Consider the following 12,733-nt stretch of genomic DNA (forward strand, 5'->3'; position numbering starts at 1 on the left):
TCAAACTTCTACCGTCATTTGCGTGCAGAAGTGTTTCCTAATTCCACTCCTTAAAAAAAAGGCTGGCTCTAATTTTTAGACTACGCTTTCTCGCTCTAGACTCCCCTACCAATGGAAATAGTTTCTCTATCTACCCCATCTGTAGCTCTTACTAGCTTGAAAACTTCAACCAAATCACCCCATCATCTTCTAAAATCCTGGAATACAACCTCACTTTGTGTAATCTCTCCCCATATTTTAACTCCTGGAGTCCAGTTATCATTCTGGTAAATCTATGCTGCACTCCCTCCGAGTCCAATTGTATGCATCCAAGGTGTGATGCCCAAAACTGCACAAAGTACTTCAGGTGTGGTTTAACCAAGGCTTTATATAGCTGAAGCATGAATTCTACCCCCTTGCATTCTAATCCTCTAAATCTAAAGGCCAGCATTCTATTAGCCTTTTTGATTATTAGACAGAAACAGGAAAAATTATATTGGTAAATAAGGAAATGGCACAGACATTAAACAAACATTTTGTGTCTTCATAGTAGAAGACACAAAGAACATACCAGAAACCAAGGGCTGGGTTTTCAATCCAGGGTCAGGAACCCAACGGCCAGATAATTTTCAGGTCCCGACCCTATGCTGTGTTAGCATCAATGAAGGCAAAGGCTCTAATTGGGCCAGAAGCAAGTTAGGCGCCCAGTTATTGACAGAGGATGATTTTAAAAGGCAAACGGCAGCTTGCCATTGCCTGAAGGAATGGAGCAGCAAGGGGCGGGGGGGAAGAGGGCCAGAGCTGGACTGGGGAGGCTTCCCCGGGTGGCCACATATTTTTCCCATGCCCTCCTTGGGGCATTGATGGAAGCTGTTGTGGAGAGGACAGCTGTGCTCGTCCATCCTTCCGGAAGAAGAAATCTTCCCAGCCAGACCAAGAGGGCACGGATGGAGGTGGCCACAGAGGTCAGCAGCTGGAGAGTCATTCAGAGGACTGGGTGCAGTGCAGAAAGCGCTTTAATGATCTATTAAGGTCTGGAAAGGTAAGTGGCAAGCGACACCCGGGTAACAGGTCAGTAGACACCAGAATGCACACGAGCTGAATAGACTGAGTGCCCGTAGTTTCTCCTTGACATTGTCAGATCAAGTGGCCCGCTGCATTCACTGAGACATAAGCAACCCTCACAAATGGAGCACAATTGAGCAGGGGGCATTACTCAGGAGCGGTGCAATTCATGCAAATGTCAAGCTAGAACGAGTGAGGGAGGGCAGCCCACTGATAAATATTGCTTCAACCTGTCGAAGAGAGCGCATAATCAACGAGAGATGTCTCATATTGATGGTAGTGTGCTGTAGCTCACCACGCTGACCCTTATGGAGGAGGCAGCCCTGGAGATGGCGAGGGTCCCATCTCGTCAAGCCATGGGCGATGACGAGATGGGAGGTTGTCAAGAACAGGGTCATTTGATAGCTCAATCTACAGGTGAAGGTCACTCCTGCCCAATGTGTGCTGTGGCTTTACAACTGCTGTCATCTATGGGGTTGGTTGCGCTGGAGGCATCTGCTGAGTGTGCCAAGTTCTCATGACCACCTTCTTATGCTTCCCACGGGGCCAGATGCGGAGGGGGAGCAAGATGCAGCAGCTCAGTCGTTGCTGGCCTCCTCAGCTGGTAGAAATGTCCGTAATGCTGCACCATCACATCATTCCTCTGCACTTTCCATCACTGCAAGCACACACACCTCAGTTTGGCCTCAATCTAGCTTAGAAGGGAAAACACTGGGTGAACCGCATCTCATGAGTGAGCAGGAGAAGGAAAGTGAGGCAGAGTCAGCTGTGGGCAGTCCCCCTCGGAAGACGAAGAACAGACACAACCATGCTCCACTGGGCAGTGATGCTGGGTCCAGGTGTCACAAACAAGGAGGGTATTTCTGGATCATCTAAGGCAGATGAGTTCCCACATGTCGGAAATCCCTGAGGCAGTGCGGAGTCATGGGCAGGCAATGGAGGAGTACATGTAGCATATGTGCTATGTTATGACTCAGGGATTTGAGCACTTGAGCTTTTGCATTGAGAGAGTGGCCTACCTCTTGGAGATCCATATGCCGCACCACTCTGAGTGCATGCAGGAGCAGTGCGCTAAAATGGGTGACATTCTCTGTAGCATTGACCACTCTGTGGCGCTGATGGTGCAGAGATGCATGGAGTGGATGACAGCTTGTGCATCTTGCTCCCCCTCCACATCTGGACCAGTGGGAAACGCAAGAAGGTGGCCTCATCCAGCATGCAAAGATACCATGAAAAGGCTGATGAAAGGGCCACTCCTCAGGGGCACCAGCATCATCCTTCGCCTCCTCTGCCCCTCTGACTGAGGAATCATCCATGCCACAAGGCCCTGTGACAGAGGCTGCCCCTGCAAGGACGCAGGCACAGCAGCCTGTACAGGAAACACCATGGGCACCTCCACGATGGGGACAGGAACCATGGGCATCTCAGCTGTGAGCAGAGACAGGGCAGCAGGCTGCCGTCACCTCATAGAGTCATACAGCACAGAAACAGGCCCTTCGGCCCATCGTGTCTGTGCCGGCCATCAAGCACCTAACTATTCTAGTCCCATTTTCCAGCACTTGGCCCGTTGCCTTGTATGCTATAGCGTTTCAAGTGCTCATCTAAATACTTCTTAAATGTTGTGAGGGTTCCTGCCTCTACCACTCCTTCAGGCAGTGTATTCCAGATTCCAACCACCCTCTGGGTGAAAAATTTTTTCCTCGAATCCCCTCTAAACCTCCTGCCCTTACCTTAAATCTACGCCCCCTAGTTATTGACCCCTCCGCTAAGGGAAAAAGTCTTCCTATCTAACCTATCAACGCCCCTCATAATTTTGTATACCTCAATCATGTCCCCCCTCATCCTTCTCTGTTCTAAGGAAAACAACCCTAGCCTTTTCAGTCTCTCTTCATAGTTGAAATGCTCCAACCCAGGCAACATCCTGGTGAATTCTCCACTGCACCCTCTCCAGGGCAATCACATCCTTCCTATAGTGTGGTGCCCAGAACTGTACACAGTACTCCAGCCTTGGCCTAACTAGCGTTTTATACAGCTCCATCATAACCTCCCTGCTCTTATATTCTATGCCTCGGCTGGTAAAGGCATGTATCCCATATGCCTTCCTAACCACCTTATCTACCTGTGCTGTTGCCTTCAGTGATTTATGAACAAGTATACCAAGGTCCCTCTGACACTCTGTACTTCCCAGGGTCCTACCATCCATTGTATATTTCCTTGACTTGTTTGTCCTCCCAAAATGCATCACCTCACACTTCTCAGGATTAAATTCCATTTGCTGCTGCTCCGCCCATATTACCAGCCCATCTATCTCGTCCTGTAATCTAAGGCTTTCCTCCTCACTATTTACGACACCACCAATTTTCCTGTCATATGCGAACTTACTTATCATACCTCCTATAATCACATCTAAATCATTAATGTACACTACAAACAGCAAGGGTCCCAGCACCAATCCCTGTGGTACACCACTGGTCACAGGCTTCCACTCGCAAAAACAACCCTCGACCATTACCCTCTGTTTCCTGCCATTAAGCCAATTTTGGATCCAATTTGCCAAATTACCCTGGATCCCATGGGCTCTTACCTTCTTAACCAATCTCCCATGCGGGACCTTATCAAAAGCCTTACTGAAGTCCATGTAGACTACATCAACTGCTTTACCCTCATCTACACATCTAGTCACCTCCTCAAAAAATTCAATCAAGTTAGTAAGACACGATCTCTCCCTGACAAAGCCATGCTGATTATCCTTGATTAATCCCTGCCTCTCCAAGTGGAGATTAATCCTGTCCCTCAGAATTTTTTCCAATAGTTTCCCAACCACTGATGTTAGACTCATCGGCCTGTAATTACCTGGTCTATCCCTGCTACCCTTCTTGAATAATGGTACCACATTCACTGTCCTACAATCCTCTGGCACCTCTCCCGTGGCCATCTGAAAATTTGTGTCAGAGCCCCTGCTATCACCTCCCTTGCCTCACACAACAGACTGGGATACATCTCATCTGGGCCTGGGGATTTATCCACTTTTAAGCCCACTAAAGCAGTTAATACTTCCTCCTTTTCAATGTTAACATGTTCAAGTATATCGCAAACCCCTCCCTGATCTCTACACCTACATCGTCGTTCTCCACAGTGAAAGCAGATGAAAAGTAATTATTTAAAACCTTATCTATGTCCTCGGTTTCCACCTCATCCTCAGCCACAAGGGGGTACCCTGTTAGAGTGGTTGTGAGCACTAAGTGCCACATCATTAAATGCACTTTACGGTCACTTGGGTGATGGTTCTTGAGTTTTTTTTGTTAATTGACTTATCCTTTAATATATTATGGATTATGCCAATGAGCAAACTTGCATGTATCACTGTTTGTCAAAAGGGCCATAGAGTGAAGAGCCAGGGGTGGGGTGGGGGTGGTGGTGGGTAGGTGGTGCCAAGTTCAGTGTTGGGGGAGAATGTTGGCGGTGGAGACCCGAGTTTCATTCAATGTGGGTGGCAATGGGATCATTCTAATGTGTGTGTCCTGATTCCTGGGATGAAGGGGTTGTCTCATCAAGAACGGCTAACAGGTTAGGCCTTTATTCATTGGAAGAATGAGAGGTGATCTTATCGAAACATAAAAGATTTTAAGGGGGCTCGACAGGGTAGATGTTGAGAAAATGTTTCCACTAGTGGGGGAATCTCGAACTGGGGGGCATAATTACAGAATAAGGGGGCACACATTTAAAACTGAGATGCGAAGGAATTTCTCCTCTCAGAGGGTGGTGAATCACTGGAATGCTCTGCCTCAGAGAGTTGTGGAGCTCGGTCACTAAATGTATTTAAGGAGGAGGTAGATAGATTTTTGAAATTTTGGGGAGATGAGGGTTAGGTAGAGCAGGCCCGAAAGAGAAGTTGAGGACTGGGACAGATCAGCCATGATCTTATTGAATGGTGGGGCAGGCTTGAGGGGCTGAATGGCCTACTCCTGCTCCTATTTCTTATTCTTATGCCCTTACTGGATAATCTATCTCTCTGATGGGAGGTGAGTCATCTGTCATAAGGGCTGGGAGATGCTCAGGTGAAACGTTGCTGAATTAGGGTGGCCCTCATGGCCACAACAGCCTGCCAAACACCGTGAGCCTGTGACGGCCTCAGTGGACTCCGCGCAATGCCTGGCCACCAGGCTTCTCTGCAGAACCACCTTCATCCTCCTCTTCTTCCTCCTCCCCATCCTGCTTTGAGGGAGAGTCGCATTCCAGGTCCTACTCTTCATCCATTTCCAGACCGCTTTGTATAGACATGTTGTGCAGTGCGAGTGTAGACGACCACAATACAAGGCACCCTGCAAGACACCCTGGCTGACTCATACTAGATGACAGCACCTGACCGGTCAAGGCAACAAAAGTGTATCCTCAAGATGCCACTGTCTGGTCAATGCAAATACATACAGGTTAGTAGATGACTTTGGCTGTAGCGTCTCTCTGCATCTGTGACTGGGTACCAGACGGGCGCCAGGAGCCATCTCTTCAGGGGATAACCACTATCCCCAGAGACCACCCACAGAGTCTGCATGTTAGCCTGAAGATGTCTGGCACCTGGGACTCTCAGAGGATGAAAGTGTCATGATTGCTGCATGGGAAACGAGCGCACACCTCCAGGATGTGCTTTCTGTGGTCACAGACCAGCTGAACATTCACTGAGTGGAAGCCTTTTCTGTTCAGGAATCTGGCTGGCAGGTCTGTCAGGGCCTTGACGTCTACTTGTGCACAATCGATGACCCCCCCGGACCTGAGGAAATCTATCGATGGCAGTAAACCCAATGCTCCCTGTGCCTGTGCTGGCCCATCGGTTTCAAAATGGATGTAGTTCCCCACCCTTTGGAATACAGCATCTGTGACCTGCCTGATGGCGCAATCAGCTGCCAACTGTGAGATGCCACCCAGGTCCGCAGCTGATCCCTTGAACGACCCGGATGCATAAACATTCAGCGCCACAGTGACCTTAACATCTGCAGGTAGGGGATTGCCTTGAAGGCCGCAAGACCTCAGGTCATTGTGCACCAGGGCACAGATGTCAGAGGCCAACAGCCTGGATAGGTGCAGTCTCCTATGGCACTGATACTCTGTCATTTGCAGGTAACTGATCTTGGCCGGTACACCCAATGTTGTAAGTAGCACCTTCTTCCCCTTGTGGCACCTCGCTGTGCTCCTCTCACCTCCTCTTGACCAGGAGGATGCATCTGCTGAAGCTCCTCCTCACTACTCTGTCCAATGTCAGAGTAGACTGCTCCCATCTCAAGACCCACACCTGCTGCTCATTGGTTTATCAGGGCTTCGTCTACCATCTCAAGTGATGCCAACAGCCTCACATCCCTCTCCAAAGTCCAACCACTCAGTTCTCACAAAAGCACGCCTCTCAGCACCAACGATAGCAACTCTTTCACACTGGATGAGCTTCTGAGTGCAAATCTCCCATTTCACACAACTTTTGAACATTGCATTCATTAGCACTCATGGCTCCCCACGTGTTGTTGACCTAGACCCTAATGTGTCCCAGACCCTCCGTTTTTCCTGTGCTTCTCAATTCAAAATTACAAACTGTTGTTCCACAGACATTTAACGAGGTCCACAACGAGCTCAACAAGCTGTTAACTGGAGGCATGTGGATTGCTGGCTCCCCCACTCCCGCCCTGACTTTGAAAATCGCATCATGTTCCGGAGGCGTCGGTAGCCAGTGACATCATCTGAGATTGAGAATTTCAATACATGCCCGCACCCGACCTTGCCCCCTCCCCGCCCCCCCCCCCCCCACCACATGGGCAACTGAAAATCCACCTCAAAAGTCAAATGAGAGTGAGGAACTTAAAATGATTAATATTAAAGTACTTGAGAAAGTAATGGGAGTAAAAACCAACGAGTCCCCTGGATGACCTATGCCCAAGAGTTTTAAAAGAGCTGACTGCAGAGATACTGGATGCATTGGTTTTGATCTTCTAGAATTTCTTAGATTCTAGAATGGTTCCTATGGATTAGAAGGCAGCAAATGTAATCATGCTGTTCTCGAAAGGAGGGAGAGAGAAAACAGGAAACTATAGGCCAGTTAGCCTGACATCAATTATTGAGAAAATGCTAGAATCTATTGTTAAGGACGTGGTAACAGGTCACTTGGAAAATCAGAATATCATTAGACAGAGTAAATTTGGTTTTATGAAAGGGAAATCATGTTTGACAAATCTAATAGAGATCTTTGAGGGTGTAACTAGCTGGGTAAATCAGGAGGAACCAGTGAATGTAGTGTATTTGGATCTTCAGAAGGCATTCAATAAAGTGCCACCCAAGAGGTCATTATGTAAGAGCAGGGTTCATGAGATTCAGTAATATATTAAGATGGATTGAGGATTGGTTAACGGACAGAAATCAGAGAGTAGAAATAAACAGGTCATTTTCAGGATGGCAGGGTGTAACTAGTGGAGTACCATAGGATCAGTACTTAGATCTCAGCTATTTATAATCTATATCAATAGTTTAGAAGAGGGAACCAAGTGTAATGTATATACATTTGCTGACAGTACAAAGGTAGAACGGAAAGTAAGCTGTGAGGAGGACACAAAGAGATTGAAAAGAGTAAGTGATTGGGCAAGAAGTTGGCAGATGGAATATAATGAGGGGAAGTGCAAAGTTATTTCTTTGGTAGGAAGAATTCAAAAGCAGAATATTTTTCAAAAGGCGAGAGACTAGTAAATGTTGGTATGCAAAGGGATATGGGAGTCCTTGTACAAGAATCACAGAAAGTTAACATGCAGGTATGGAAAGCAATTAGGAATGGAAACAATATTTTAGCCTTTATTGCAAGGAGGTTGGAGGATAAGAATAAGGAAGCCTTGGTGCAGTTATTTAGGCCTTTGCTGAGACCACATCTGGCATGCTGTCTCCTTGCCTAAGGAAAGATAAATCTGACTTCAATATGCTAAATCAGAGCCAGCAACTCAGGAGCTCTGAAACAAGCTACAGCATGACTTAACAGGCGAAAGGGCAGTTAAAATGCCCTGGGTTACTTACCTGCTGGTAAACCGCCTGGATCCTGGCAACTGCAATTTTTACTGAGGCCTTTAGTCAGGCGGCTAAGCCACCCACCATAAAAGAATTTTTACTTTTTTTGTGGGGTTAAGTATCTAAGCCCCACAAGGAAAGTTGCAGACTCCCTTGCCCGGACTCTCCTCCGTCCCTCTGGAAACCCTCTTCCTCACACATAGATTCATACCAGCAGACCACCCAATTAATTTAGAGGCCAGCAACCACTTCTTTCCTACTTCTAGCCCCTAGACCTACATGTTTGAATCGCCCTAGTCTCAAATTTTCTTCAGTGTGCATTTTGCACTTGGGTCAGTTTTACATCTTCTCACATTTTATACCAAGATATTCATTTTATACAGTACACTACACTTAAAAGTAGTGAAAAATTTATTCATTCATTCTTTTAAATTTTCCTCCCTACCTGAGGTATGGCTCTTGAGCATGGTAGCACCTCATTCCATAGCCCATTATTTAAGTGAGTGAGAGTAAGCTATTTGACTGTGGAAATATCACAACCACGTACAAGCCTGGCTTCACCTGATATCAATGTCACATCCATAAACTATCCACACTTTTTATACTGCTGTGACATCATATATATGTAGTATAATTCTCATAATAAAATGTTAACTGTCTTTCATAAAATATAAATCAGCTTATTTTCTTCACATCCATGAATAGTGTATTTTATATTCATTACTATTTTGTCCAAGATGTAATCCAGTACCTTCTCCAATGCTTGATTCAGCTTCACACTTAACGTTTGAGCCTTTCGTAAGTACCGACTGACATCTGTCAGTTCTGCAAAAGTATAGAATTCTTCCGCTTGCTTAGCATAGCTTTCCAGTTCCTCGACAAACCTCTCAGTACGAAGCTAGAAGTTAAATAAATCATGAAAGAGGCACCCATATTAAATTTAGACAGAGAGAATACATTTTTTGGTAATATGAATAAAAGGCTTAATCTCATTTTCCACTAATAGTCATAAAAACATTCAGCCCAAAATTCTAGTTAAACCCAAGGGTAGAGAAGGGGCGGAAATCCCCACCTGCATCGGGATTCTGGGGCAGAACCTGGATTTGCTGAGATTCTTTTGTGTTTTCTCAGCTCCAGGCACTCAGGGGGCCGTGGCAGATCCTGTCTATTCTCCCCTACATCAGCGGGGACATGCTTGGGAAATTTATGAGATACCTGTATGCCCATAAAATGCCTCGGTGGACTTCTTACCAGCTGACAGCTGGCATGAGACTGAATGAGGCCTTCTAAAAGGCCCCAAACCTTTACCAAGGAAAGGTGTTTGATCCTGGAAATAAGTAGTTACCTTAAGAGAGTCCTAAGCTAAAAAAGATTAAAAGCTGAAATATTTTATACATTTTTAACTCTCAGCTGTTGGGAGGGCCTTCATGACTGTGGCAGAGCAGCTTTTGGCCATCCACTACAGTTGCCATCCCTTCAGGATTGTCCTGGAGTCTCCAGGAATTAAAGATTAATCTCCTGGACCTGGCTAAGAGCAAGGAAATAGGAAGATCATACGGGCCTTCAAAAACTTTTTTTTAATTATCTTTGAAAACCTTTGTTTATTATAAAAATATTGGAGACAGAAAACAGGTTTGACTTGGCGGGATGGTTGGAGGCAGGAGGTCATTTGATGAATGACCAGGAAAATGTCAACCAGAGTTGGCAACGTTACTCCACTGTCTGCTGACACGTCAAGATAGGTGTCACTAATACACCTTTGAAAGCACTAATGTGCCCACACTGACTATGCAGAAGACAAGTTCTCACAATTCAAGATTGAGTCTCAGACTTTGGGAATTACGCTGGTAGAATGGACTGATTGGCATTTCAGCCCCAATGTTTTTAGTGAGCTCCATTAAAATAGTTTATTTCACCTTTGAAACACAATATTTACTGATCATACATTTCCTAGTAATTGACTGAAAACATACAGTAATATCAGAATTGTTGAGCCTCCCAAGTGAATACTATCAAAGATTCATGACATGGGCCAAGTTAACAACTAAAACAGCAAGCACCAGCAAAGAAATGTAACCATAACTGAATAAAAATCCCCCAAATGAAATTAAAACAATTGTCAGAATTTTGAGTTCAGAATAGCAGTGAAGCTAACAGCACTCACTGTTATTAGGCAGTCCATCAGATAGCAACTTCTGGAGGCTGCACATGTGCAATTAAACACGGAAATCCAAAACTTGCTGTCTGAGTTACCCTGTTCCTCCACAGGCTGCACTATAACAGTACCTTGCTGATAAACTCAGCATGTAAGGGCGTGAAATTGAGGCATTCACCAAACAAACATGGCAGTGAAAATGGGTGATGCATTCAGGTGAGAGCAATCTTATAATGATGAGGGAATTTTTAATTACAGCCAAACAACCTCCCTGGCCCTGAAAATTTAATTTATGTGGAGTCTCATTCCTTCAGAATTTAATTGTATTTAAGATTTTAAAAAATATATTTTTTGTAACCTTTTCTGTCTCTTTTATCTTTCTCTCTTAGATTCTCTGTAGAACCAGACTGGATCAGACGCCTGATGACAATAAGTTGCCATTCAAAATCCTGCGTAAACGCCATGGGCAGCTGTCAACGTAGTGAACGGCAAAGGCCATTCATTCACCACTGACATGAAAACACAAGGCATAGGAGCATGGACCCTCACGCCTGCTCCACCATTCAATATGATCATGGCTGATCTTTGGCCTCAATTTCACTTTCACAAGATATTCTACAAGTATATCAATGGGAAGAGGATAACCAGGGAAACAGTAGGACCCATTAGGGACCAAGGGGAAAATTTGTGGGTGGAGCCAGAGGACATTGGTAGGGTGTTGAACGGATACATCACATCTGTCTTCACCCAAGTGAATGAGGATGTAGATATGGAACTTAGAGAGACTGTGAGGTTCTTGAGCAAATTGTCATAGGGAGTGACAAGGTATTGGAGGTTTTGGAAGGCTTAAAAGTGAACAGATCTCCAGGTCTAGACAATTTGTGTCCCAGGATGCTGTGGGAGGCAAGGGTGGAGATTGCAGGGGCTCTGACCCTAATTTTTAATACCTCTCTGGCCACGGGGGAGGTGCCAGAGGACTGGAGAACAGTTAATTTGGTCCCACTATTTAAGAAAGGTTGTAGAGATAAGCCAGGGAACGACAAACCAGTGAGTCTCACGTCAGTGGTAGGGAAACTATTGGAGAAAATTCTGAAGGAGAGAATCTATCTCCATTTGGAGAGGCAAAATTTGATTAGGAATAGTCAGCATGGCTTTGTCAGAGGTCGGTCATGCCTAACAAATTTGATTGAACTTTTTGAGCATGTGACCAGGTGTGTAGATGAGGGTAGTGCAGTTGATGTAGTTTACATGGATTTCAGCAAAGCCTTTGACAAGGTCCCACATGGGAGACTTATCAAGAAAGCAAATGCACATGGGATACAAGGTAACTTGATAAGGTTAATTCAAAATTGGCTTAGCTGTAGGAGACAGAGAGTGATGACAGACGGCTGTTTTAGTGACTGGAAGCCAGTGTCCAGTGGCGTACCACAGGGATCTGTGCTAAGTCCCCTTTTGTTTGTCATTTATATAAATGACATAGATGACTATGTGAGGGGTAGGATCAGTAAGTTCGCTGATGACACAAAGATTGGCCAAGTGGTTAACAGTGAGGTGGAGTGTCTTGGGTTACAGGAAGATATAGACGGGATGGTTAAATGGGCAGAAAAGTGGCAGATGGAATTTAATGCTGAAAAGTGAGAGGTGATGCACTTTGGAAGGAGTAATGTGACACGGAAGTATTCAATGAATGGCCTGACACTGGGAAGTTCTGAGGAACAAAGGGACCTTGACGTGTTTGTCCATAGATCTCTGAAGGCAGAAGGGTAGGTTAATAGGGTGGTGAAAAAGGCATATGGGACACTTGCCTTTATCAATCGAGGCATAGATTACAAAAGCAGGGAGGTCATGTTGGAGTTGTACAGAACTTTGGTAAGGCCACAGCTGGAGTACTGTGTGCAATTCTGGTCACCACATTATAGGAAGGATGTGATTGCATTGGAGGGGGTGCAGAGGCGATTCACCAGGATGTTGCCTGGGATGGAACATTTAAGCTATGAAGAGAGGCTGGATAGGCTTGGGTTGTTTTCGCTGGAGCAGAGAAGACTGAGGGGTGACCTGATCGAGGTGTACAAGATTATGAGGGGCATGGACAGGGTGAATAGGGAGCAGCTGTTCCCCTTAGTTGAAGGGTCAGTTAAGAGGGGTCACAAGTTTAAGGTGAGGGGCGGGAGGTTTAAGGGGGATTTGAGGAAGAACATTTTTACCCAGAGGGTGGTGACGATCTGGAATGCCCTGCCTGGGAGGGTGGTAGAAGCGGGTTGCCTCACATCCTTTAAAAAGTACCTGGATGAGCACTTGGCACGTCATAACATTCAAGGCTATGGGCCAAGTGCTGGCAAATGGGATTAGGTAGACAGATCAGGTGTCTTTAATGCATCAGGGCAGACTCGATGGGCCAAAGGGCCTCTTCTGCGCTGTATTATTCTGTGATTCTGCCCGCTCCCCGTATCCCTTGATTCTCTTAGAAATCAAAATCTATCAATCCCAGCCTTGAATATAATCAAC

General features: G+C 45.7%; 1 protein-coding gene across 1 annotated transcript in view; it reads right to left on the reverse strand.

Annotated features, from left to right (window-relative positions):
* The window catches only part of dnah7 (dynein, axonemal, heavy chain 7), a 461,512-nt gene that overhangs the window by 366,646 nt on the left and 82,133 nt on the right, over positions 1 to 12,733 (reverse strand). The window contains exon 16 of the mRNA XM_068035667.1: positions 8,825 to 8,971. Within this exon, the coding sequence (XP_067891768.1) occupies positions 8,825 to 8,971 (147 nt within the window). The remainder of the gene's footprint in view (positions 1 to 8,824; positions 8,972 to 12,733) is intronic.

This window comes from Heterodontus francisci, chromosome 7, assembly GCF_036365525.1.
Source record: "Heterodontus francisci isolate sHetFra1 chromosome 7, sHetFra1.hap1, whole genome shotgun sequence".
Taxonomy (NCBI): Eukaryota; Metazoa; Chordata; class Chondrichthyes; order Heterodontiformes; family Heterodontidae; genus Heterodontus; species Heterodontus francisci.